General features: G+C 36.6%; 4 protein-coding genes across 11 annotated transcripts in view; 3 read left to right on the forward strand and 1 right to left on the reverse strand.

Annotated features, from left to right (window-relative positions):
- Positions 1 to 6733, forward strand: part of myrf (myelin regulatory factor) — a 28785-nt gene extending 22052 nt beyond the window's left edge. For all 4 annotated transcript variants that reach the window (XM_055031668.1, XM_055031839.1, XM_055031753.1 and 1 more), the window contains exons 14-28: positions 243 to 351; positions 483 to 592; positions 677 to 837; positions 936 to 1008; positions 1121 to 1203; positions 1306 to 1374; positions 1471 to 1554; positions 1717 to 1784; positions 1879 to 1953; positions 2022 to 2252; positions 2424 to 2517; positions 2629 to 2691; positions 3446 to 3551; positions 3658 to 3732; positions 3881 to 6733. In XM_055031668.1, coding sequence (XP_054887643.1) covers positions 243 to 351; positions 483 to 592; positions 677 to 837; positions 936 to 1008; positions 1121 to 1203; positions 1306 to 1374; positions 1471 to 1554; positions 1717 to 1784; positions 1879 to 1953; positions 2022 to 2252; positions 2424 to 2517; positions 2629 to 2691; positions 3446 to 3551; positions 3658 to 3732; positions 3881 to 3961 — 1482 coding nt within the window. In that variant the 3' untranslated portion in view covers positions 3962 to 6733. The remainder of the gene's footprint in view (positions 1 to 242; positions 352 to 482; positions 593 to 676; positions 838 to 935; positions 1009 to 1120; positions 1204 to 1305; positions 1375 to 1470; positions 1555 to 1716; positions 1785 to 1878; positions 1954 to 2021; positions 2253 to 2423; positions 2518 to 2628; positions 2692 to 3445; positions 3552 to 3657; positions 3733 to 3880) is intronic.
- Positions 6734 to 6992: 259 nt separating this feature from the next.
- tmem258 (transmembrane protein 258) lies at positions 6993 to 8664 on the forward strand. Its single transcript, XM_055041208.1, has 4 exons — positions 6993 to 7105; positions 7405 to 7514; positions 8280 to 8408; positions 8503 to 8664. The coding sequence occupies exons 1-3, from the start codon at positions 7103 to 7105 to the stop codon at positions 8404 to 8406; spliced, it is 240 nt and encodes a 79-aa protein (XP_054897183.1). The 5' UTR covers positions 6993 to 7102; the 3' UTR covers positions 8407 to 8408; positions 8503 to 8664.
- Positions 8665 to 9507: 843 nt separating this feature from the next.
- On the reverse strand, positions 9508 to 14319 carry tmem138 (transmembrane protein 138). Of its 3 annotated transcripts, XM_055041194.1 has the most exons (6): positions 14216 to 14319; positions 13448 to 13768; positions 13313 to 13357; positions 11403 to 11574; positions 10327 to 10402; positions 9508 to 10251 (listed from the first exon to the last, which is right to left on the reverse strand). In XM_055041194.1, the coding sequence occupies exons 4-6, from the start codon at positions 11526 to 11528 to the stop codon at positions 10139 to 10141; spliced, it is 315 nt and encodes a 104-aa protein (XP_054897169.1). In that variant the 5' UTR covers positions 11529 to 11574; positions 13313 to 13357; positions 13448 to 13768; positions 14216 to 14319; the 3' UTR covers positions 9508 to 10138. The 3 variants fall into 3 exon arrangements, with proteins under 3 accessions (XP_054897169.1, XP_054897161.1, XP_054897151.1); XM_055041186.1 differs by having other exon boundaries at positions 9508 to 10222; positions 13313 to 13768; XM_055041176.1 differs by having other exon boundaries at positions 13313 to 13768.
- A 576-nt stretch (positions 14320 to 14895) lies between these two features.
- Positions 14896 to 25723, forward strand: cracr2b (calcium release activated channel regulator 2B). 3 transcript variants are annotated; one of them, XM_055039065.1, is made up of 18 exons: positions 14896 to 14937; positions 16307 to 16563; positions 16650 to 16761; positions 17954 to 18101; positions 18262 to 18408; positions 18499 to 18595; positions 19233 to 19328; positions 19406 to 19593; positions 19714 to 19785; positions 20509 to 20563; positions 21148 to 21227; positions 21318 to 21441; positions 21527 to 21653; positions 23604 to 23685; positions 23783 to 23897; positions 24093 to 24200; positions 24325 to 24401; positions 25585 to 25723. In XM_055039065.1, exons 2-18 carry the CDS (start codon positions 16309 to 16311, stop codon positions 25685 to 25687), a joined length of 1986 nt encoding a protein of 661 aa, XP_054895040.1. In that variant the 5' UTR covers positions 14896 to 14937; positions 16307 to 16308; the 3' UTR covers positions 25688 to 25723. The 3 variants fall into 3 exon arrangements, with proteins under 3 accessions (XP_054895040.1, XP_054895047.1, XP_054895056.1); XM_055039072.1 differs by having other exon boundaries at positions 21318 to 21438; XM_055039081.1 differs by having other exon boundaries at positions 18499 to 18589.
- Positions 25724 to 25822: the final 99 nt, after the last annotated feature.

Here is a 25822-nt window from a genome sequence, read left to right on the forward strand (position 1 = left end):
GTGAAACTTTCTTCTGTTTTCTTTAGCATCACATAATTTTCCCAGTATTTTTCAGCTGTTATCTTTGCTTCATCACCTATTCTGATGTCAAATAAAAAATGAAAAGTTCACCATTTAAAACATCACACCCAGTGTATTATATACTGTAACTGCATTTCAAACAGTGTTTCAACACTTTTCACATTAAGCTACTTTCTGCATCATACTTTTTGTATTCATACAGTGCTGTTATCTTTCATTAGGTTAACACCACGGACAATTTGAAACGGATTTCTCAGATGAGGCTGGTTCATTACCAATACAAGCCTGAGTTTGCCGCGACTGTGGGCATAGAGAACACAGCAGAGACAGGTAATTATTTCTAATTCTGCAGCTTTATCTTCCTGGTACGATGTGTAATACAGTATGTGTCTGTGCGTTTTTCATCATCTACATGTTGCATCTTCTTGATGCTCTTTATACTTCTACTTCTTTCCATACAGGTGTCATTGCTCAGGAAGTTCAGCAGATCCTTCCTGAAGCTGTTAAGGAAGGAGGTGATGTTGTTTGTGCCAATGGAGAGACTATTCCCAACCTTTTAGTAGTCAATAAGGTAAGGATCGTACAGAAATACATTTTCAACCAAACAGAGCTTTTATATATTGTAGGGACTGATTGTGTATTGTTGTTTTTGAAGGAGCGTATCTTTATGGAGAATGTTGGAGCTGTGAAGGAGCTCTGCAAGCTGACGGACAACCTGGAGACTCGCATAGATGAACTTGAGCGCTGGAGTCGCAAACTGGCCAAGCTGCGGCGCCTTGACAGCATGAAGAGCACAGTGAGCGGCAGCACGGTGAGGTGAGAAAGAAACACAAATCCCTTTTGATTTTTAGGCGTAGGTCCATCTAAAATGTGCCACGTGCTCGATGAAAACACTTTTTTGTGTGTCTTTATAGCCAGTCAGGAAGCTATTTTAGCAGAACAGGAAGTGGTCCGCTCAAGAAAAAAACAGTCAAACCCGGGAGCAAGGTGTGTGCCTGAATTATAGCATTTTAAGTTACATAGTCCTTTGCAAAACTACCTATATATTGGTGAACTGCAGTTTCTACAGATATCATTGTGTTTAATCTGCCTGTTCCAGAGCTCACCTCTTGATCAGGGCTGCATCAGTCAGAGGTTCATGCAGGGAATCATCCTGGCTCTTCTTATTGTCATGGCCTTCAGGTTTGTACGCAGTAATGGGAGGCAGTAATGGGAGTACGTGAAAGTTTTTAATGCATACATCTGGTTTGATTAAGTCTTGCCTGTTTGCTTGTTTGTTTGCAGCGTCATTTCGATGTCAGTCCTTTACGTTCTTACTCTTCACCATAGAGGAGCCGTCACAGAGAAAGATGGGTATGCACTTTTCAGATTCAGAGACAAGCTTACCACAACATCTCTCCATTTCTATTTTTAAAATGATCCTGTTAACTATGTCTCTGTTTCCTGTAGCTATGTTTCTTCTTGTGTTCTCTACATCTCATGGATGCCTATCTTCACTGCTACTATAACTGTCTGTCCCCCTGTCTGCACATGGTACACCACCAGCTTTTCTACTACTTAGATTTCCTTGAGCTCTGTCATACCTAACTTAAATTGTTCAGCTGTTTCTGTTTTGTGTGAAATGGGATTATGTACCACATATCTTCATAATATAAATCACTGGAATGCATTAAAGTATGTTTATGATTGATGCAGGTCAAAAGCTGCACTGGAATCATCCCACAAGAATCCTTTAACTTCAGTCTCTACCACACCTGCACCAGGTACTATTGACTTCGATTTGATTGTGAAATTATTCAGCTTAATGAATTAAGCTCAATCATGTTGTTTCCCCCCCTTTATGTTAAACATCAACAGCTTGCTGTTCTACCACAGCTGTGAACAACCAATCAGCAACTACTCTGACATTGAGTAGTAACCAATCCACATCTGGTGAGAAAAATTTGTATATTACACAGCAGATGTGCTCACTTTACAGATTAATTATCTGTCCTCTCAAGGTTTGAGCATCCCAGTTCCCACTCCTGGCACCATCATCAAAAAGGCCAAGTCCAGGCAAATGGACAAAGACGGCCACAACAGGAACCGTCTCAGCCACACATCAGCACCCATGTACTTTGCCAAGTCCAAGAGACCTGTGTCCCCAGATGCAGAAGGCGTGGGAACCACCAACCGGTTGCCTCCAGGTCAACAGCCAGCACCACGGAGACAACGCAGCCTGCATGCTAAAGGTACCTGCATGACCACAACCCAGCTATGACACTTCTCTACACATTAGCAGAAAATGCACAAATAATATGAAGCATTGGGTTTAATGACCAGAAAATCAAGATTGTGTATTAAATGTATGACGGTATAAGTCTGGCTTAGAGAACATGATGCATTTTGTTTTTCCATCACAGGATCAGCGACAGCTCCATCTCTAAAAAGTGTTCACATTGTGGAGACAAACCAAGAAATTACCTCACAAAGTTGTGAGTCAGCAGAAAGCTGCAGGTCTGAAATCAGAATAATAATAATTCTTGGTTATTAGTGGACATATATAGAGATATTTTTGCTTTTACTTTCAATATCTCTTATTAATGCTTGTTTTGTGTCCCTCCGCAGCTACACTCTATCACTTAGGGGACAAAAAAATCATTCCATGCCACAAATTACACTACACATGATGTAAGTATAGCCTGGGTGCACAATAACACAAATAATGTGATTGTGTTAAATCATATTTGCTGGGTTTTTATTAGGTCTTAAAATGTCATGGATCTCATTATTTTGTGTTTCCAGATATTTTTTTCTTGTCTTATTTTCCAGGAGATTAAAATATAATCTCTTAAATAAGATTTTGCACATATTTTTATTATTTGTTATATCTTCCAAATACATTTGTAACAGTAAGATTTCTGACTTTCGTTTTTTAAGTTACTAATGACTAACAAAGACGTCAACACACTCATATCTGAAAAGGCTTCAATGACAGGCATTTCTCAAGTGATAAAAAGTGTAAACTTTGTTATGCTATTATGATAACTTACAAAATGTTACTTTATTATGGTGTTTCCAGCCCATTAAAACCCTGATTTCAAAGGTATCTGCTTCAACAAGTAAAAAATAAAACAGATACATTACTGAGTTCATATTAAGCTGAACAATTTTTCTGGTAATGTTAAGTTTAGTACTGACCATTTTGCCCCACTGCTCTTTCACATTTTATTTTTTTATTCTGTTTTTGTTGATTTTATCAATGTGATTTTGATTTTGGTTACCATCATTAACTTTTTTATGTTGTCTTTCTCTTTTTGACTATAGAAGATATAGTGGGATGCATGCTGTAGTAATGTTTGTATTTAAAGGCCTGTAGTTACTATAATATATTACAGGACATTGTAATTTGTAATAAATATAGTGAAATTAAACATTTTTTTAGGTCAAGAAATAGTGTGTGGGTGAAACAATGTGGAGCCACCAAAGGACGTTTATGTCCCAACCACACAGAGTCAGAGCTTTATAGCGGACAGCGGACATCTACAAAGGTACATCTGACCAAAAATGACAAGTATCACTTATATAAACTATTTATATTTTCATAGAATACATTTCACATTTGCGTCACGGATAAAATGTCTGCTTGTTTCTAAGGGGACTCATCACCTCTGGTCAGTACCCGTTTCGTCTTTCCAAGACGTGACCTATCACTTCCGTGTCTCTCACTCTGTGAGTAAAGCTGGCCTAGAAAAATAAGGGACTTACTCAGATACTAAAATTGTCATCTGACTCCCTCAATTTTCTAAATCTTGTGTAATAACTTCGATTTTCTGTGATTGTGTTGATCTTAATATATTTATTCATTTTTTGTTGACAGGGAGAAGTGAGTTGTGCCACAGAAGAGAAAATCCCATTGCACTCCGACTACCATTTTCTCATTCAAAGCAGCTGCGTGTGAAGAGGAAGTTGATGTGTGCCTGTTTCTTCACACTTCATCATGTATTTCCTGTTTATGGTTCTTGATGCAGATTGTGTATAATGGAATGATCTTTCCTTCTTACTGTATATTACTTTAAAGATTTTCATGATGAACAAAATTTACCACTGTCCCAACTGCAATCTGTACCAAATTATTTTTTAGTAAGTGATTCCTGATTCCTGTGATCACTGGAATACAGCGCCCTGCATTGTTGTTGGCATCCTTCATTCAAAATGTGTAAACATCCAGACAATAACTTCAGCTGTGATTGCTCTGGAGTGAAATGTGTGTCATGATTCAGACTGAAAGAAACTCTCATGCCAAAAGATGCATTCATGGCAATGTGTGAACCACTTACAGACAGAGGGACCTTTAAGCGTTACTCTTTGCATCATATTTTTACTTCTATATTGCATTTTGATCTGTTGTCTTTCAGTCATCCCACTGGTTTTTAATTGCATTCAGGGGCTGTTTTGGATCATTAAACTACTGAAAGTACCAATGATGATCCATTATCAGTTTTCACAAGAGCCACCGGATTTTACTCAAAACATTCTGGAAATTTGGACAGTTTATGTTGATATGCACTCAAACAAGGCCTTTGTTAGATGACCAGGCAAACAATAGTGTAGATCTGTTGTCACACTAAACAGTGGGCATTATGTGGCTTTACAAATATTTATCATGTGTTACTGATTTTTTGCTGTTACGGAGATTTTATTTTGGATATATTTTACGCCCTCTACCGTCTTGCTTCTGTGAGGTGGTAGCAAGATAATGTATTCTCATCTAGCCCTTTTGATTGCAGCTTAAATGGTTTTAATTTGTTTATTATTATTTCTCTATAAATAGATGATCGATACAGGGGAGAGATGTTCTCTTGTTTTTTTGTATTTTACGGGGTGACTAGGAGCAATGGGGCTCCTTGTGATGTCATGCTGAAAACAAAAAGTAATTTCTTAAAGTTATAGTTCCTAAGCCTTCTGATTAGCTTGCCAAGTATAATTCAATTTTAGTTAATTAATTATAGCAGGCTTGCTGCAGTCTCCATTGGTTTATTTCATTAAAAGGTATTATTTCTTAACACATTACTTTTGGAACTGAGTAAATGTTTTAAAATGTTTTTTTAAGAATTGAGTGAGATTACAGAACTGCAAGAAAGATTCCTATATTTTTACACATTATTTTTAGCAGGGCTGCCAGTGATTGTGGAGGCTGCAATATGACACACTAAATACTGTAACACTCATGATCCAAGCAATATCCAAAAATATATGGTTATCTTTACATTTGATCAAAATGTCTTCCAGCTATAGCATAAGCCCAAAATATATATGCCTTCAGTACTGAATATACCTCAGTTAGAGAACACTGGTAAATCCTTAGTCTCCACAGTGAAGCTTCATGTTGAGACTGCTACTGGCATCTACACTGTCCACTTCATCTTTATGGAAAAAATTAATTAAACACTGTACAGAGTTGTAACACTGAATGACTCATTATAAATGTTTATGCATTTGGCTACACTGAAGTTGCTCCTTATAGAAGTTGCTCCTTATAGAAAGATGGAAATATGAGATGATACCCCTGAGCCAAGTCTTCTGCAAAATCACTGGAAGATATCTGTGTAGAATAAAACTGGAAACAAACATGATGACACACTGTTGCTTTTAGGATGTTGCAGAGGAAAAAAAGTATTTTACTGACAATATTTCTACCAACACTGGAATAGCTTACACTGTACTTTCTTCACCGGACAATGCTGGTGAGGTATAATTGGTATAATTGCAAGTTTCAGGTGCAATTTCAGGTGCATGTCCAATCATTTCTCTAAGTACTACATTATGGCTTTGAGGGTAGATGTCTTCTGGTGTATTATACCTTTTAGATCATGGAACTGAGTATTTGAAAGGGCAATGATAAATTTGAAAATTTTGCACTGGTTTTACTCTTCTGTGTATTTTATTGGATCACTATTAAACATTTTCCCCATGCCTTAAACAAACTAAGACTATGCAGTGATAGTGTTTTTATTACATCTGTATTATATGTTTTTTTTATTATTATTTCGATTTTATTTTTTATTTCTAATAATTTTTTGACATTTTTCTGACATAATGTGTTGATTAAAAATTGTCATGTGTTGTGTGTTTGAAACATCTATAATCAGAAAAAACAACAACAACAAAAAAGTAACTCAAAGATAACTAGCAAGAAATGGAAGGAACAGCCATCAAACAGAGATTATAGCATTTATAATGAAGACTATGTGATTCTTTCACTGTACTCATGTGGGTAGAGGGTACTATTTTAGCTATTTAAAAAGCACCAGTTAGCATAAACCACTGTAGCACTTTTTTCACTGTATATAAATATATATATGAACTGCTTTTGCTTCATCCAATGCATGAGGCTGATGTCAGATTCCCAAGGTAGAACTGCATTCCATATTATTCTGTTGCATCATTTTGTACCTCCTTTTTATCTGATGTGCTTTATTTTTTCTGTTTTTTGTTATTCTTGTTTTTGTTTTGTTTTTATCAATAATATATTAACTTAGCGTTAAGATGGGCACACATTTGCAATTTTAGTTTTATTTGAAAAAAGAAGAATAGCATAAGAATGAAGCTTATTGCTTGAAATAATATCACTACTTTTAAACATTTTATTATTAAAACTTTTTTGGGTCAAAAATACGCTGTAATACTATGATTGCATGCAGCAAATAAATTGATTATTGCATTGTCTGAATATGTCTCCTTTTTCTTGGGTCATTTTTCATCCTGTCCACAGGATGGCAGTCCATTATTTAGAATGTCTACAAAGAAAATAGTATGGTATGCCCTGAATTTTGTCTGTCAGGCAGAATATACATAAAAGACTCATTGATGATTATTTCTTTGTAGATCACTACGTAAAAATTTACAGAGCAACAACGAACAAAATGTATATAGCGCTGAGAGATTCGAAAGGCAAATTTTCCTGAAAGGCTAATATGAGGGAAAAAGTATTCTGACGTAATGACGTCATCCCTACGTCCAGAAAAAACCAGGAACAAGTACACAGTACGTGGCCTTTTCATCTCGAACAGTAGCTGCGGGAATCTCGCTTCGTCACAAAATGGTAATGAATTAAGATATTTATTACTTAATGTATATCATATTTTGCTTTTATACATGCAACCTTGATATATTTTGCTAGCTTCACCTTTACACGTTATATTCTAGTTCCCCGATAAATCAATACATTTTCTGAATGGAGCAGCTAGCAAGCATGCAAACGTTGAGAGCAAGTCATTAAATGTCTTCATTATTTGTGTCACTTACCAAAGCCGGAAATTGTTTTAATGTTGCGTTACTTTGATAAATGTCAGTATTTTTAAGCTGCTTGTGTGTGGGCTTAACTGTTTATTGTGGCTGCAGGAACTAGAGGCCATGACCAGGTACACCAGCCCGGTGAACCCAGCGGTGTTCCCCCACCTCACTGTGGTCCTGCTGGCCATCGGAATGTTCTTCACAGCCTGGTTCTTCGTGTATCCTTCCGCTGGTTCTGCTACTGTACCTTATACTGTCCGTTGGACACAGCATAAATGACATGCGAGTATTAAATGTGCATTGTCTCCGGATGCTTCTGGGTCAAGATTATATTGTTCCCATATATGGCAGCTTAAATTTTCTATAACTTGTAACTCTTGTGTCAAAAAATAGTAATGTAATTTGAAATATCTCATTTATTGATTGGGAAACAGCAGAGTTTCAGTGTTTCAGAGTTATAGACAACACAATTTGCAGGAACTGAACAAAAATATGTGATGACATCAATTCACTGGACTTGAGGTATATAAATGTTTGAAATCAAACTCACAGCTGGAGGATGTAGAATAGACATTGAAAAAACAAAAAAAGGATACACACAAAAAATAGACTGTGCTGTACATAATGGCACATCCACACAAACTGTTAGCTTGTGCCAAAAAAAAAAAAAAAACACCAAAAACCAATTAGAAGATCGAGCATTTCTCTGCCCATACAACAGGTCCAATGTCATTAAAAATCCCAATGTTGTGATGAATTACAGTGATGAAGTGGAATTATGACATATTGTGGCAGTAAAAAAATAATTACGGACATTTAAAACAAACTGAGGAAATACAAATATTAAAATTAGAATAAAAAGTCCAATTGGTGGGTTTGATATTTTAATGCTTTCACCAGACCATTTTATATGTATTAGACTGAGAGAAATTATATTTTTTGTCTTTGTGCTTCAGTCTGAGTTTACCTGAACTTTTCATCAGTTATGAAGTAACATCAACAAAATACACAAGGGACGTCTACAAGGAGCTGCTCATCTCACTGGTGGCTTCACTTTTTATGGGCTTTGGTGTGCTTTTCTTACTGCTGTGGGTTGGCATCTACGTATAAAGGTACATGTAACATCTTGTCTTTTACATTCTTAGTAGATTTTTATGTTTATTAAGCACTTTTAACTGAATTGTATCTGTTTTTCTGCTGTTTTAGGTGGCTAAGTCAAAAGAACATCACACATTCCAAGGGGACAAAGAACATCCATCACAACATTTACAAGATTCTGGCTTTTAATTTGATGGCACTGACGATATTATTTGAATCACATGGACTCTGGATTTCATTTCACAAGTAAAGGAGATTTGTACAAATTAAGGTGTTGTTCTTTAAGTCTCGTGTGTGGTGATTCTATTCATATTTTAATAATACAATATAGACAGGTTAGGATTAAAGTAGGGTCATGTTGTACAACAATAACGCATGCTCTGTTAAATCTGTAATTTAATTGAAATAGACTGGCATGGCTGTCAAGCTAAAAGGTAATTAGTCATAAAGTAATTCAGAGTTCAGATATAAAAATCTGTTAAGATGGCCCTCAGTCATTCACTCCTGATGCCAGAATATTTCTACAAGATGCAAACCGAGCAAAAAAGGCTTTAATCTTACTTAAGTTTCAGCTACTTTGCAAAGAAGAGGCAAAGGTGTCTTTTTAAAAAAAAATTTTTAGATAAACTACTAATATTCCTCTAACGACAATAATCCTTATTGCAGTGGAAGGTTCTATGAAATATCAAATTGTTTCTACTTAATGCAAATGCACAGCAATCTTCAGATTTTTATTTATAGAAATAAATATAAAAGCCTTGTATAATTTTTCACCCTTTTTACAATTAAACTCCATTTTCTTTTGGGCAATTGCATAAAAAAATTAAGTTTGTGATATGAACTGGACATAGTGGGATAACTATATTATCACACTTAACAATGTAAATGATTTTGGACAAACTTTACTGCCTGTCTCGAACAGCCTCACAGCTTTAACCAGGTTGATAATAGTAAGTTATTTTGACACACTGAAAGCTATTTGTGGTGTGTTTTACTAGTGGCACCTTAAAGCCTCAATCCCTGATTAATCTTTGGGTTAAAAATAGGGCACCCTGCTTCACCTTGTCTCCTAGATAATACTGACTAGCCTACTAATGAAGGATTACACCGTAATTAGACCAGGATTATTTAATAAAAAAACATTGAACACAATACGAAGATTCCAACTAAAAACCCAACAGTTCAAACAGAAATTGGCTTGTTTAACTCACTTTTACAATGTAAACAACACAGGCTAACATTTTATTAAGGCGGAAAAAAAACAAACATCTGCTTTCTTTCTTTGAGGGAAATAATAAAATTCTACCAAATGGACAGGGTTTACGTCTTAGAGTTGATGGGTAAAAAACATAAAATGAAATGAAGGCAGGCTGAACTTTTTTCATTCTTTCGTTTGCAGTAAGTGTGTAGTCGATTGTTTTCAAAAGGCCACAAAGATTAACAGGCTCAATCCTGATTAATACTATACTACATGCGCCAACCTTGGCTTGCCTGCCAGTGTAAACCATTTAACTGCCTGTCTGCCTCACTTTGAGAAGCAGTTAAAACAAACTGAAACTTTTGAGTCATTCACTAACAGAGTGTGAGTTCAATCTCTGCTCAATGGCAATTGTCTTGGAGTCCAACACATCACAAGCATAAAATCTAAGGATTCAGATATCAGTCACTGGTGTGCATGCCCAGTTTTGTCAGATGGCAGTTTCCACAAGGAGCCTTTATTGTTTCTCTCAATAGTGTCCCGTTGTCACTGACGAGCTCTGGCAAATTGATCACGCAGCCACATAGAGTCCTCATACAGCCTCGGGTCCCCCATGTGCTCGGCTGTGCGCTTGTATAAGTAGTAGTACAACACAGCCGCTGTTAACAGACACAAGCAGTAAGGAAAACCAAGAGTAACTGTGTTTGTATCTGTTTTATCTTTGAATTAATTACCTGTTCTCTGGAAAACAAAGAGAGCCAGAAGACCATCTGTCCACACAAAACGGTTCGAGTCAAGCCATCTGAGGTTCTGGGAGCAAAAAGATAAAATGCTCACAATGCAAAGCAATTACACAGGGCTGTGAAAATGTATTTGCCCCATTACAGATTTCTCAACATTATTTTTCAATGATGATTTCATTGAATTAGGGGAAAAATAAATCCAAACAAACTTAATCATTATATGAAAAAGGAATCGTGTCCTAAGTCTTATAATTGGCTGACCCATCCATGAGAATATTTTACAAAATAAAAACATTACATTTTTGTTTTTTAGTAATAAACACAAATTTTGTCTGGCAAACATCAGGGGTACAGCTTTAGACTTTCTGGATTCTTCGAGTGATGAGGCCTGGCACTTATTGAAAGTCTTGTCATTGCTTTACACAATTTTTTTCATGGTAATGGTAAAGGGTTTGCTCTTGTATATAATTGTATAAAGTCAGAGGACTCAAAACAGTCTCTGGCTTGTTTAGTGGCACTAATGTTGATAAGCTACATTGTAGCCACTGGGGCAGTCTGACAGAATAGAGGCTGCCACTTAATCGGCACCACCTCTGACCAAAGATACAACAGTAAAGTGACTCAGACAGATGGAACAGGGGTTCAAACTGGCAACCCACCAATTACGACATGAACCCCTGCCTCTTGAGCCACATCCTACTTGATGCTGTCAGACATGTTTTTGTTCAAGTCAGACATGTTTTTGTCAGACATGTTTTTGTTCAATAAACCAACAGTTTTTGTTGGTTTATTTGAGCCAGTAATCAGGCAGATATGGCTTTCCTGGAAAATGTGGTTAATTAATGGTTGAGTTGATTCCTCAATAAATAAAATCATTTTAAAACTGTACTTTGTATTAAAATCCCAGCCACAATCTTCCTCAAATCCCCCTTCCCCCAAAGAATCTATAAGTGGTCAAATATTTTTTCACAGCACTGTACGTTGAATGAATGGAGAAGTAAAGTCAGACATGTCTTAATTTCTAAGTTTCTGTTTGCAAACAACTGTCTGAGAAGGATGGAGCATACCAACACCCAGCAGTGGAAGCAGATGCTGAGGGTCAAGTAGAGAGCGGAGAAAACGAGCAGAGCCCTGAATCTGCCCAGCAGCACAGACACAAGGCCGACCTGGAAGACGTAGGTGTTGAACATCATCAGGAGGATGATGATGACATTGAACAAGATGGCGATGTCCTGGATGCTGCGAACACAGTTTTTGTTGGTTTATTTGGGGTGTTGATTTTGGTCTGGTGACAAGAACACGAAGTGGGTTTTTTCCAGTCACTGATTCTGACAGGCATCTTTAACAAAATAATCTGCTGCTTTGCAGTCCTGCTCTTTATATAGTAACACAACAATAAGCTTTATGTTTGGGTCGAGCTTTCAGTCTTAATAAGAATGACAGATGGTTCTCCTTTGGTCACCAGGTGGAGGAGGGGCAGGTCAGCATCACTCGATGTTCTTACACTAATTTTGGTACATACTATTTTTAAAACCCTAGTAGACCTAGACAATGGTGGAATTAAATATTATCAAATCAGATTTTTATCTTAAATTGAGAAACACCACATTGGTTGGCACCAGGAGAACTATTGATCTTTTCAGTAATCATATTAAGAATTTACCCACCAGCAAATTTGGTGCAGATTATCAATGATCTGCAACATTACTTTTATATATCTGTATATATTTATAATTTGCTTATGGTTTTTCAGTAATTTTTTTGTGTACTCTGGCAGCCAAACGACATTTCATTGCCAAATTCACTGTTGTGTCTTTGTGCAACGACAATAAACTAAATCTAAGAAACTGGATTTCTCATTGAAAAGGCTGCTTCAGATCCTGAAGAAACTCCTGAAACATCTTCAGTTAAGACAAAAATTAACCTTCACCTTAAACACCTGGAATTTAGAAGCCAGTAATAAATTAATGTCAAGATAAAAACTAAAATAAACGACAGAGGTATAATTTCTGAAATGCCTAAAAAGTTCAGAAATAAAAAAAAAACTGAACTGTGATTTTTTTCTCACATCGGACATTATTTTTCTTGTGTATAGAGCTAAATCTGTATTACTTTCTAATGAAAGTCACTTTCATTTCTTTAAAATCGAGGCTAATTGTATTAACTGAAATACAGTATTAACTGTACAGTTAATTATACAGGTAATTGTATAAACTGTGTCTCAGTTAATACAATTAGATGAAAACCAACAGTAAGGTTTCTAATATATTTATTACAACAGATGCAGCAATCAATTGGTCAGATTTAAGACTTGATCGACTATTGATAAATCCTGAAAACTTATTCAGAAAATTTTGCTTTTGAAAAAAAAAAAAAAAAAAATCAGGTAAAACTTAGGGACAAGTAGGCTTGTCACAATAAGCAATAAACCAATTAATTGCATAATAAAATAAAACAAGCTTGATCATTTCCATTTGCATGACTTATCTTTTTTTTCTCTTTCTACCAAAAGATGGATCAGAATTAAATATTTGTTAGAATTTAAAGATTACTGATCTTTAAGAGGGTGGACTTGCATTATTATGCCACTACCATTATATTATGTGAAAATAGTCTAAAAAGAACAATATTATCATTTATCACAATAACTTCTGTGTCCATTCAAATTTGTTATTGTGGCAGGCATAGGGAAATAGGCTGTGCTTTAATGTACAAATTGGGATTATTAAGCCCGTCCTTAATTTTTTGTTTGATTACAACCTCGAAGACTCAGATACAAGTCATTTTTTTCCCTTTATGTGTTATAATTTCTTAACAAAAATGCAAATCATTCAAAATCAGATTTGGAAGCTCAGAAATAAAAAAATCTCAGAAATCCTATTGGTCAAAAGAACCTAAACTTTGCATCTCTCATATCTACCACTATTTCACAGTAATCTAGATGAAATTTAAAAGATTATCATACTCTGTGACTTACATGAAAAGCACAAGTTGGATGACAGGAGCTCCTCTCAGAAGTTCACTAAAGGAATTAACGAAGAGGTCATAGGCCAGCAAAACGAGTTGGATTAGAAGCACCAGTGAGTAGTTTCCAGTCTGAAGCATCTTTCACCTGATCTTCACTGTCCTCTTTTCCTTTGGCTGGTTACCTTCACGCTTCTGATTAGTAGATCTATGCACTCAGCATGAACCCCGTACATTCTTCAGTACAAAAACACCATCCATGTGGTTATACAAAGTGGAAAAGTAGTCCATTCACATAACTTATTTGGTAGTTTTTTTTAAACAGATGTTCTGAAATATTTTTTGGCAGAGATAAAAGAAATCTGAGGACACAAGTTTGTCCAAACTGTCAGCGAAATTCTGGTACTTGAGCATTTTTTGTCCTGTATGATGGCATCCTTCATGTAGAAAATCCCCTTGAATGCATCACCTACAAAGAAAAAAACAGAGCCAGTAAAATAATAGGAACGTTGCAGAGTGATGCAAAGCTTCCAGAAGAACATAACATCCTGGGTTTCGTGTAAATCTCCACCGATACGAGGAGTTGATGTAAGCGCTCCTCTGCCTCAGACAGCTAAATTAGAAGTAAACCCATCCATGTAAGGTCATCATGCTGTTACACAGGCAGGCATGTGTAAAGGTCGCTGCTGGGATTATGGCTCTGAGCGAACTAAATTTACGCGGGCACGACGACAATCTCTTGTTTTGTTGCTGTTGTTCTTCCATCTGCTTTTATTCCCCTAATGACGACTGCCTGGCGCTGCTTCTGGTAGCGGATAATCTCGGAGACGGATAAGTGTGGGATTTCTACAAAATCTACACAACTACATCGACTGTTATACAAGCAGAGTTTAAGAAATTGTCATTGCTTACTCACCTGAAGTAAAAGTAGCTCTTCATTTCATCTCTTTCTACTTTTTCCCCCCAAAACGATGATAGCTCAATGCACCCCCCCAGCCCTTTTCAGCAGTACCGCATGTATTTCCGTAATTCCATGGTAACGTTTCATTTTTACCGTAATGGCAGCAAAGCAAGGGCAAGTTCATTTGTGTAGCACAACAAACAGTAAGTGAAACTTCTTTGAAGAAAAAAAAAAACAGAAGTTAATTCATGTGAATGCATAAAATGGAATTACATCAAAAGAGCTAGAATTTAATTTCAGCATAGCATTATTATTATTATTATTATTATTATTATTATTATTATTATTATTATTATTATTATTATTCAAGGAGCCAATTATTTCTGCACATCCCTCACTTTTATTAAATGTATTGCAGAGTGTGGTCTCTGATGACTTGGATAGTCAACATGCTTCATTTATGACCAGCAGCTCTGAAATTTATTAAATGCCAAGACTATCCAGTGCCATATAGACAAATATTTGTTTGAAAAATAAATATTATTTTACAAACAGTGAAACAATGCTATGCTTAATGTAATGTAGCAAGATCCAAAAATTCTATTTTCCTGACTACAATCAACATTACGGCAAATATATGAAACGTGCAGTCGCCCTCTAGTCTCTAAGACAGGAACTTGAGTGACTGACTTAAGTGATCAAAGGTAGTGGACTGTGTAGTAACGCGGCTGCTGCAGGTGAGTAATCTAACTTTTTCCAACTTCGGTTAGCTTATTATGCGACATGTGTTTCTTAAATTAACTCTGACCTTCTTTTTACTTCACTAGTTCACTGTAAGTTGTTGTCTCTGCGGGGGGCTTCTGCTTTAATTAAATTTTAATGGTCTACTGTGGGGAGTTTTGTTTCTTTTGCTTGGAAATGCTGCCCTAAATTTCAAGTTTCGCATTCACTTTAGGGCATGAAATGTGTCCTGAAGGCGTTTAACAAAATTATATGTGCAATTATAAGCGTTTTGTTTGCTAAACCTGTTTTATCTCAAGTGCTCTGGTATTTTTTGGGAACATATGTTTGACGTTGAACAACATAGTTAAGCGGAACAACTTCTGCCACCTCTTTAAAATTAATGTAAAATGAATAGAGTCTATTGCAGTTTATGAACTTTGGTGTGGCTTCTGGCTTGTTTCGAGTTCGACTGACCCACTAAATCTCTAAAACACACTGTTTGCTCAAGGCTCTTATCTGGTGTAGTATATCCTTTAGTTTTGAAAACTTCCCAGACCACCAGTTAGATAATTTACAACTATCGTCAGCGTTTTGTTTTATGTATCAACAGATAGCGGAGCAGAAAGATACAGTAGAAAGGTCAAGACATATTATACTAAGCCTGACTTTAGTTCAGCATATGAAAGTCCAAAATTGCTTTTGTTAGACTATAATGAAAAATGTGACTTATGTGAATTCACTCTTACTGTAAAAAAATGCATAGCTCATTGTATTCAATAGAAAATTCCAAATGTTGATGTCGCTACTAATGCTGTTTCCCTGTAGCTCTTTAGAGTTAAATCTGCTTGTAATTGTGGTGGCTTTGAGAATGCAAACAACTGCAAATGTTAAATTTGCATCTCTTTCCCTCGTTCTAGCTGCTCTCCCTTTCAAGAACACATAATTCTTCTCATATGACACCATCCTGTTTTTAATCACATACACATCCTGCTCTCCTTTTAGGGAGAACAACTTGTTGTGCTCTGCAAAACTGTATTTGATCTTGACACACCTTGGATTGATAATTTTGCAATAAATATGAAGGAATAATTTCTTGAGCTATCATGGTGTGATACAAGTTATCTGAAATTGTTTTGAAATGTGGTGGAGATCAAACTGACAGCCTTTGTGTCATGTGCTCAGTCACAGTTTACTCTGCACTGTGTTTAACAAGGGAGTAGTCTCATGGACACTTTCTTGCTAATTTAATACAGCATTTTCTACTATCATACAAGCAAGACATTGGTTCCAATTCATCAACAACTTAAAGTCCTGTTGTGTAGACTAGAGATGGACAAAACATAATCACTGAATCATTTATTCCTCTTTTTTGTCTCCTTATAGGAATGTCTATGTGGCTGAATGATGGTGAAGTGCTGGTGGGCCAAGGCAGGGGTGAGGCGGTCCCACTAAGCCCCAGACTGAGGAGCCTACCATCTGGCAGCCCCAGGCTGAGTCAAAGACGTAGCCCGCTGGCTTCACCACATGCCAGAGAGGCGATGCCGCTGAGCCCACAGGCAGAGACCCTGGGCAAAGCCAAAGAGCTCTTTGTCCTATGTGACAAAGAGGGGAAAGGGTTCATCACAAAACGAGACATGCAGGTATGATGGCTGGTTTGGTAGAGAAGCAACTTTAAGGACATTCATTTTTAAAGTGTTGATTTTTATGTTTTTGGTTCTGTGGTCAGAGGTTAGAAGGCGAGTTGCCGCTCTCCCCAGAACAACTGGAGACTGTGTTTGAAAGTTTGGACCGAGAGAACAATGGATTTCTCACTCCTGTTGAGTTCAAAACAGGACTTGGTGAGTGGGCTGTGGAACGAAGCAAAGCTGTTTGAGACACATTGCCTTGAAAAATTTCCATAATTTCCTTGTATTTTCTTTTTTTTTTTTACATTTTTGTCATAATAAATCACATTTGTATGTAATACAAAGTAGTACATATTTATGAAGTGGAAGGAAAATGATATGTAACTTTATTTCTATTTTCTTCTACAAATAAAAATCTGGAAAGTCTCTGCATTTGTACTCAGCCCTTCTGGGACAGTATTTGTAGAATCACCTTTCTCAGCAGTTCATTTTGGTTTTGGCTCTACCAGCTTTGAAGACTTTAATGACTTAAAATGTTTCCCTTTTTGCAAAATGGCTCAAGCTCAGTCATACTGAGATATACATTTTCAGGTAATGCTACAGACTCTTAAATTAAATTTAGATCTGGAGTATCTCTGTCCTATTTTTGGTTGTTTTACAATATCAAACAGCCATACTTCCCAGCATCCCCACACCATGATGCTGCATCCTCCATGTTTCACAATGGAGATGGTTCACTCTGGGTGATATGCAGTGTTAGTTTTCTGCTAAATATTTCATTTAGCAAAAAGGCCAGAAAGTTAAGTTTTGGTCTCATCAAGACAGATCTCCCTGTTTCATGTTTGAAAGAGGATGCTAGAACTAAGTAATGTGTTGTTTCCACTTTTCCAAAAAGACCAGGTTTGTTTATCTGTAGACTCTTCCAGAATTAGCAAGGGCCTTCTGACTGGTTCTCTAATATTATCTTTGGCTAGCCTGCCAGTTTAGGTTAAAGTCCATTTCTTGGTGGGTTTATAGTGCTTTTCAATTTTGATTCAACTTCTTCACAATTCTTTCTCTGACCTGTCTGCTTTATTTCCTGATCTTTGTGAATCGTTTTGTTCACTAACAAACCACTTAGGACTTGACAGAAAATCTGGACTTTTTTTGTTGTTGTTGACACACAGGTGAACTCTTACTAATTTTATGACCCCTCAGTGCAGTTTTTTGCCCTGGATTTTAACACTATCAGTGAAATGCTACAAATGTATTCCACATATTTCACAGTTTTCTTTGTCAAACATTCCTTATTTTCCTTCCACTTGAAAATTATGGAATACTTTGTGTGGCTCTCCCATGATTTACCTTGAAGTTAGTGACTTTAACACAACAAAAAGTTGAACATATTATTGGTTCCTTGGCTCAGGTGAACTGATGGGTGTGGATGAAACAGCTGAGCTGAACCCAGATGGATCAGAGGCATTGCGGGACGATGTAGACTGGTCCCAGGACCCCACCGCAGCCAGATTTGTCAACATACTAATGGAGCTCGGTGCTGACAAGATGTTCAAAGAGTAAGATGTGTTTAGTTGCAGAATGTTGGTAGAAATGTCCCCCAGTGAAAAAAGGTTGTACATTGTCTCTGATAAGGGAGGGTGAGGTGCTTAGCTGGATGGCAGGGCCTCTATGCTTTGAGCACCTGAATTTAAGCGTTTGGTTCTGTATTTTTAACAGCCAGCAGGAGCTTTTTACCCTGTGGTGTGATCTCCAGAGAGACAGCCCAGAGCTGCTCAGTGCCCTGGAGTCCCTGTTAGTCCACGCTGTGTCCAATCTGCAGGACGCCATCAAAGAGAGAAACACTCTGGAACAAGCTCTTCTCAGGTCGCTCCTTCCCCCTGCTGCTTAAATGCTCTGCAGTTTATATGTAAACTATTTGAAAAGAGTTAATCTTTTAAACCTGTTTTGCTTCAGAAGGGAGAGCGAACATGACAAGATGGTCCGATCCATATATGAAGAAATGGAAAGCCAGATCAGGGAGGAAAAAGAGAAATGGGCCGCTCAGGTACAGGTATACAATGCTCTCAAGTTCTGGCGTTCTTGGCCAAGATGTGTTTAAAGGTCTGGTTGTTATGGAGATTTAGTAGTCCCGCCCCCGCCGCACCTCCAATGGATCTTATTTGCTGCACTTCTCACACTTTAGGAGATCTTCTCCATCAACCGTTATTTAATCAGGATGGAAAAAAAAATCTCTTTTTACAAGAATGTCCTGGCAAGTAACGGAGTATAGTTACGAGCAGTCAGTCACAGATTGACGCACTTTCACTCAATAACAATATAATTGTTAAAAATTAAAAACCTAGGTCCTAAATCACCTTAAAGTCAATGTCACGCTGCCTGGTTTTTAAATTTTCATGAAAGAATAAAATATCTATAAAAATCTGAACTTTTTCTCATCATATTTACATCCCAGGGAATAAATACGAAGGAATATTTGAAAACTCTTTTTAATCCTTGCTTCATAAATATACTTAACATAAGTTTTTCTCCGGTTTTGTGTTGCTTATGCTAAAAGCTAGATTTATTTCAATCTTTCTACATCTACTTCTAGATGTAGAAATAAATTAAATTGAGTAATTCAACCAATGTATCATTCAGCAATAAAACGAAATTGTTTTAATTTATTTTTGCTCCACTTTAAAATGAAGGACAGCTTAAAGGAGAAGCAGAGAGGCCAACAGCTGGAGGAGGAGCTGAAGATACGGGAGCAGGAGTTGGAGAACACAATGAATAGGCAGAAAGAGGTGGGGGCATCCCAGCAGTGGTAAATGCATCTCTCTGTAAAGTGTTTGTGTTCATGGGGCTCTGCCTTCACTTTCAGCTCGAGACCAGAATCCGAACACTGAATTGTGAGCAAACCAACATCAAGGAGCAGAACCGGCAGCTGCGAAGCCTCAACCACCAGTTGCAGGAGCAGGTGGAGAGCAGCAGAGAGAGGCTGCAGTCCGCACTGCGTCAGCTCAGCCTGTTGCAGGCCAACGCCGCTCAGGAGCAGGTGGCCCGACAGAGGTCAGCACCAAAACGCGTCAAGTCTGATGAAAGTGATCATTTAATGAATTAACTTTATCAGTTAATATCTGGCAGGTTGGTTATTCATTAGCACTGTTTTTTTTTTATGTATCTCTATAGAAATGTAATGAGGGTATCAAGAAACATTAAAAAGGAAAAGGAAAGTCTGATGAGACAACTTGAGATATTAAGGTAAGTTTAATCAATCTCTTATTCCAAAACAATTAAAAGATAGAAGCTGTATTGTGAAGAAGAGAGTTTTAACCACCGTTGCTTTTGATAGTCATGGGTTTGCATTAGCTGCTTTTATTGTTGATGCTGTGACGCATTTAAAACTAAACAAATCTGGTTGAATGTAAATGTTGATACTTCTAATCGATGTTGCTATCTTGCAAGGTCCTGTTTGGGGAAAAAAAGATTCTAGATCTCAATGTTTTTTTGTTTTTTGTTTATTTTAATCTGGTTGGATTAAGATTGTCATACATCAGTGTCACTTTATCATGTTTCATTTTGACTCATGACTATATAAAAGTCAAATTATGTTCTCTGTTTGATATAAATGTTGTTTCTGTTCTCTTAAGTTAGTTGTATTAAATGACAGGAATGTGAGATTCTACCAGCTAAATAACAATTAACTGCATATTTGGTGTCTGGCTGCATTTAAATGAGCACTTATAAAAAAATATATATATATGTATATATTACAGCCAATCCAAAACAGTAAAGAACAAAAATCAGGTTTTGAATCCCAAAGAACTGTTCTTTTGCTTGGTGCTTTGGTGGAGGAGACATTAAACTGATAGAATGGATTATGACTTCACTATAGGGAAGATATTTCCCTCAGTAATCATTTTGATGTTTTCTCTCCATATTAGCTGTGTATTTACAAATTTCTGTTTTTTTTTTTGCCTTTAGGGATATGAACAGGAGGCTGCGGGATGAGAAAGACGCCCAGCAATCACTTAAGCTGGTTAGTCACCGACACACTGTCCTTTCTTCCCAGCCATTTCCTTATCTCTTCAGTGAAGACCCTTGTCCTCCTTGGACCCGGCAGGTTTATCCAACCTGAGCTAAGTCTTGGAAAAAGCACTGTGCTTTCCTCCATCCCCTGGACAATGATTACTCAAACAGGCAGCTCCTGCTAATGACTTAATAATCTAAGTTTTCTGTGGAAGTAGTCAATGAAGCGAAGGATTGTGCTTAGTCACAATTTACTGTCCCTTGTCAACAGGAAAAGAAAATTATTTTGTTATCCTCACTGAACACAACAAGTAAACTAAACTGCCTTGATGTTTGTTACACCTTGTCAGTAAATTTGCCTTGAAGTGAATGCCATACATGTTTAATTTTCAGTCACAGAAATGTCTTGAGAACATGCTATGTCTTGTATTTTTTCTTAAATTATAATTTATGAAAGAAAAACTGTATTATTGGAAAGAAACATTGTGTTAAATTATTTTGCTGGAGAATAAAGTATTTTTGACTCCATTTCTGTCTTTTTAAATGTGAAAAGCATCCAAAGAAAATACTCATGTTGTCCACGTAATCTTCTAGAATCCAAACGTCACCAAGTCTCTGCAGAAGAGAGGGTCAATATTAGGCAACTACTTGCAGCAAGACAAGCCAGTAGGAAGGTTTGTATGATTGACAGTCTCCATTTCTTTTATTTTTTTACAGTAATGAAGCAGATAAAATTCAGTTATTTTTCTTTGTTGATTCTGAAGACTGCTGAGCTCTTCTGGAGAGTTGGAATTGACTGATACAAAAGAGGTCACAGATTCATCCAAGACCTGTCTACCGTCATTTAAAGTCCTAGATGAAAATGTTGAACAGATTCAAACTCAGGTGGTGAGAATCTTAAATATTCCCTCTTAAAAATATAACACTAGATCAAGAAAAGTGTCAAGTTTGGTACCTTTTACTTTGCTTTTAGAGCAGACTTGTCGGTCTACAGCGAGTGTTTAAGGTGGTGTTTCTGGGTAACTCGGGGGTGGGTAAGACCTCCTTCATCCGGCATTACTGCTCTGGAAACTACTGCAGTAAAATGAGTTCTACTGTAGGTAAGCAATTCTCTATTGCACACTAGCATTCCCGTAAATGTGTGAGAGGCATGGGTATCACAGGGCAGTGTAGTTTTTACTAAGATTGTTAGTGCCACACTGAATTAATTACTATAAAATATATTTTCCTGGAGCATTTTTTAATGCTGAACATCATTTTCAAATCTCTGGAGAACTACACTATCTGGTTATTACTGGTCACCATGCTTTTTTCATGTTCTACTAATGGAAATGACATTTAAAATTTGTCAATCTGGGACTGTAGCTGTGCTATGATCTGGAACTTAATTCTGATCTTTTCCAGACCTGTTTCATAAGACTGGAAATAAGCTTATATTTCCAGACTGGAGTCGGCATGCCATTGTCCAAAAGTTCTTATTCCCTTCTTGCTTACTTGGAAAACATCTATTCTTGAGACTTTGAACAGTATAAATGTCAAAGTAACAATGTGCATCTTCCCTTAACATCCAGTCTTTGTAGTTGGTTTTAAGACATTTTACAACAATATAACTATTATAAGAACACCAGAGTTTTACTGAGCATTACTTTAGTACATAGGTTTTAAATTGACATACAAACGAATATACAAAAGGATATATTACTTCAGTTAGTTTGTCAGTGGTTCGACTGTGTGTCAAACCATTTCCAAAATGACAGCTGAACTTAATAATCCACTGCCAACTCAGTCTGAGTCAACCTTAAGTTTCATGCTTCATTGCAGACTTTGAGTCTTAAGCTCCAGTCTTGCACAGGAGATTTCTTTCTGCATTGACCAGTTGAGGTTTAAGAGCTTTGGGTAAAACTGTGTTTATGTTCAACCACATAACCAGATAAAAACTTAATTCATTGCCTTATTATTCTGCATAAATCTAGAGTTTGGTGACTAAAAACAGAAGTGTTGATTTTACTTGAATAATATTAAAAACTTGGTTAAAGCAACACTGTTTGATTAATGCGTCATCCTTAAATACAATTTTAAACAGTCTGTCCTCGAAAGGACAAATACCCTGCTGTGTAAACAGTCACATGGAACGGTACTCTGTCATGTCTACCTGACAAAAATACACACCTAGTATTTACACTTTGTCACATGTCTGCTGCTTGACATCAGAGAGGAGGGATTAGGATAATCACTCACTCACTCTGAATTTTTTAACATTTTGTCACATTACAGTGCAAATTCTTAAAGTATGTTATTGGAATTTAATAAGTGAGAATGTGGAGGAGAATTAACATGTTTGACTTTGTGTTTAAACTTACAGCTTGTCTGAGTGAAGACAGATTGGCTCAAAGTTATGCATAATTGTTTGAAAGAAAAATTTTTTATATTTTTCTAAATAAAAATCTTATTTTTTTTGTATTCAACCTCCTAAGTCAGTACTTTGCAGAATCATCTTTCAACATAATTACATCAAGGAACTTTGGTTCAGCTCTCTGCTAGCTCTGCTTCATAGACTCAAATCTCTGCTTTATGTTCTTCTGGTAACACCTCATGCTTAGTCAGATTGGGTAGAGAACATCTGAGAACATCTATTTTTAATTAGAGCCTCAGACCTCATGAGGATTAAAGTCTGGACTTTGACTGGACATCCTAACACAAAGTTGTACTTTGATCTAAAGCATTCCAGTGAACTGTAAGGTTGCCTGTTTGTTCAAAGCCATAGTCCTGCTGGAAGCAAAAATACACCACAGTCTTTTGCATCTTCTAATATTATATCGTCCAGGATAGTGTTGCATCTGGCTCCTCCCATCTTTTAATAAACTCAGCTCTCCTGTCCCTACTGCAGCATTATGGGGATCAGTTGGGGGTTAAATAAATATGCAACATTTTTCTGATTATTTTATAAAAGAAAAAGAAAAAAACATCAGGCTAACATCAAGCATCACATGCTTTGGATGTAACTGGACTGTTGGAGGGTGTTGTGTGTGATGATGTTTTGTTATTTCTAGGTGTAGATTTCCAGATGAAGACTTTAATCCTGAACTCCACCACTATCACGTTGCAGCTGTGGGACACTGCGGGCCAGGAGAGGTCAGATGAGTGCTTTTAATTTGCAGAATCTTTGACCAATCAGTTATTAGCTCAAGTGACCTACCTACCTATAATTTAAATGTTTGCATGCTTCCAGGTATCGCAGCATCACTGAACAATATTATCGAAAGGCAGACGGCATCCTTGCCATGTATGACGTAACTCAGAGCGCCTCCTTCAGTGCGGTGAGAGGATGGATGGATTCTGTCAGGGTAAGAGGGCGTACATGTTCTGGCAAATGCAAATCAGTCATTTGAATACGCACAAAGGTTATTGAGGAAAATGATCATTTAGAATCTCAGTGGCATAATAATTTTGTTTACCTCAACAACTTGTATGGGGAACCTCTTGTTTCTTTTATGCTTGAGCAAACATAATTAAGTCAGTGTGGTGGATTTTCCCTCCAGGATAAGATGTGTGAAGGGACTGTGCTGATGCTGCTTGGAAACAAGCTGGACTTAGCAGACAATAACAACAGAGAAATCACGAGACCGGAGGGGGAGAGGCTGGCAGAGGTGAGCTGCATTTGAATATTCAAAGAGCTCTCTGCACTGATTCACATAAAGTAGCTGGCTAGATTAAACAAACTATATTAAAATATTAAATAAATACAAGTTTTTTTTTTGTTTGTTTGAACAGGAGTACCAGGCTTTGTTTCATGAATGCAGTGCCATGACTGGGTATAACATGGAAGAGCTGATGGTTCACCTGGCTGAGTATGAAACTGCAAAATACTTTTCTTCCACTTACAGGAAACCTCAACTTATTGGTTTTAATGACTTCAAAGTTATCCATTATTTTTTTAATGATCTAAAAAAACAACAACAAAAACCCCTGTAACATACTGAAATTTGTCATTTCATTGTGATTATATTGCAATAAAATGTGAAAAGGTTCTAGTGGTGTAAATATTTTAGAGAGAGAGATTGTTACAGGGGACGATTAACATATTCCACATTTTGCTTTTCTTTATTTTGGATTTCTACAGCTTCTTAAAACAACCCAAACTTTTAGCAGAACCACCCAGCTGTTTTTTAGCAATACATGACATGACCTTCCAAAATTCTTCGGAAGGTCATGTCACTAATTAGAAGGCACTGCCCCTCACCTATCAACCTCAGCAGTTCTACCTAGCAACCCAAGCTAAGCTACAACACGATTGGTCTACTGGTTTATTTGGATTTAAAGAAAGAGGCCCTAAAACAGCTCATTCTGGAAGCAGAATTGAGCAGACTAAAATCTCATTATCTAAGATTGATTTTGTGTAAAAATATAAAAAACAAGTTCTGGATAGCCTATAGTCATATACTAACCTTTTAAAGGAAAAATAATAGTTCCTCTTTAAGAAACAAAAATGATAATAACAATAATAATAATAAATAATTCCCCCAAATATGAAACCACAAGCAAATCTTGGTTGCACTAAGGTTTTTTGACAGCTTCATTCGAGTTGTTCCCCAAACCACATGATCATTTTGAAGTTGCAGGTTTAAGTGCCTTTTTATTTGTTAACAAAATGCAACACAGCTTCAGGGTTTGTCTTTAAATATGTATGAATAAATTAATATCTGAAGAAAACCAGGACAAGTTCCTCCATCTTGTGTAAAGTAAATATAACAAAGCTGTTAGATCAGTAATAAGCCTTCCAAACTGTTTCGGATTTATGTTGTTAGCATATAAAAAAAACAATTAATTTAATTATTTCAATTTTTATTTAATTATTCCATTAAAATTCTCGTTTCTTACATGTACATTGTTGGTGTAAATGTTACTTTTGAATAGGCTGTGGTTTCTCCCGCACAAGATGACAGTTAGAGGTTCAAAACAAAAACTGCATAAATGATGTGGTTTATTTTATTTCTGTTAATTGTTTAAAAATACATTTTCTTCTTATTGTAGGATGCTGATGACCAAGGATGATCGGCAGTGTGAAGACGTTTTTTTACTGACAGAGGACACTGCTCAGAGAAGTTGCTGCGCTCTCAGTAAAAAAAAGATTTGATGCTTTTGGAAAGCTTTGTTACAAAAATTTTAATAAAAAAAAAACATTTCAGTTCAGTGTTTCACGCCAACAAGGACCGCCCAAAGTCACTTCATTAAACAAGAGGCTCTTTTCTATTTTTTGACCAACTTCTAT

Source organism: Poeciliopsis prolifica, unplaced genomic scaffold, assembly GCF_027474105.1.
Source record: "Poeciliopsis prolifica strain line A6 unplaced genomic scaffold, Auburn_PproV2 SCAFFOLD001, whole genome shotgun sequence".
NCBI lineage: Eukaryota > Metazoa > Chordata > Actinopteri > Cyprinodontiformes > Poeciliidae > Poeciliopsis > Poeciliopsis prolifica.

Excerpts from the sequence above, each read along its gene's own strand:
- tmem258 (XM_055041208.1), top strand. Across the intron at positions 7,515-8,279 it reads TTCACAGCCTGGTTCTTCGT|TTATGAAGTAACATCAACAA; the intron begins GTATCCTTCCGC and ends ACTTTTCATCAG.
- tmem138 (XM_055041176.1), bottom strand. The coding sequence starts at position 13,440 with ATGCTTCAGACTGGAAACTACTCACTGGTGCTTCTAATCCAACTCGTT. Across the intron at positions 11,575-13,312 it reads ATCCAACTTGTGCTTTTCAT|CATCCAGGACATCGCCATCT; the intron begins GTAAGTCACAGA and ends CTGTGTTCGCAG. Across the intron at positions 10,403-11,402 it reads GCTTCCACTGCTGGGTGTTG|AACCTCAGATGGCTTGACTC; the intron begins GTATGCTCCATC and ends TTTTGCTCCCAG.
- cracr2b (XM_055039065.1), top strand. The coding sequence starts at position 16,309 with ATGTCTATGTGGCTGAATGATGGTGAAGTGCTGGTGGGCCAAGGCAGG. Across the intron at positions 18,596-19,232 it reads AATGGGCCGCTCAGGTACAG|GACAGCTTAAAGGAGAAGCA; the intron begins GTATACAATGCT and ends TTTAAAATGAAG. Across the intron at positions 19,594-19,713 it reads GAGCAGGTGGCCCGACAGAG|AAATGTAATGAGGGTATCAA; the intron begins GTCAGCACCAAA and ends GTATCTCTATAG.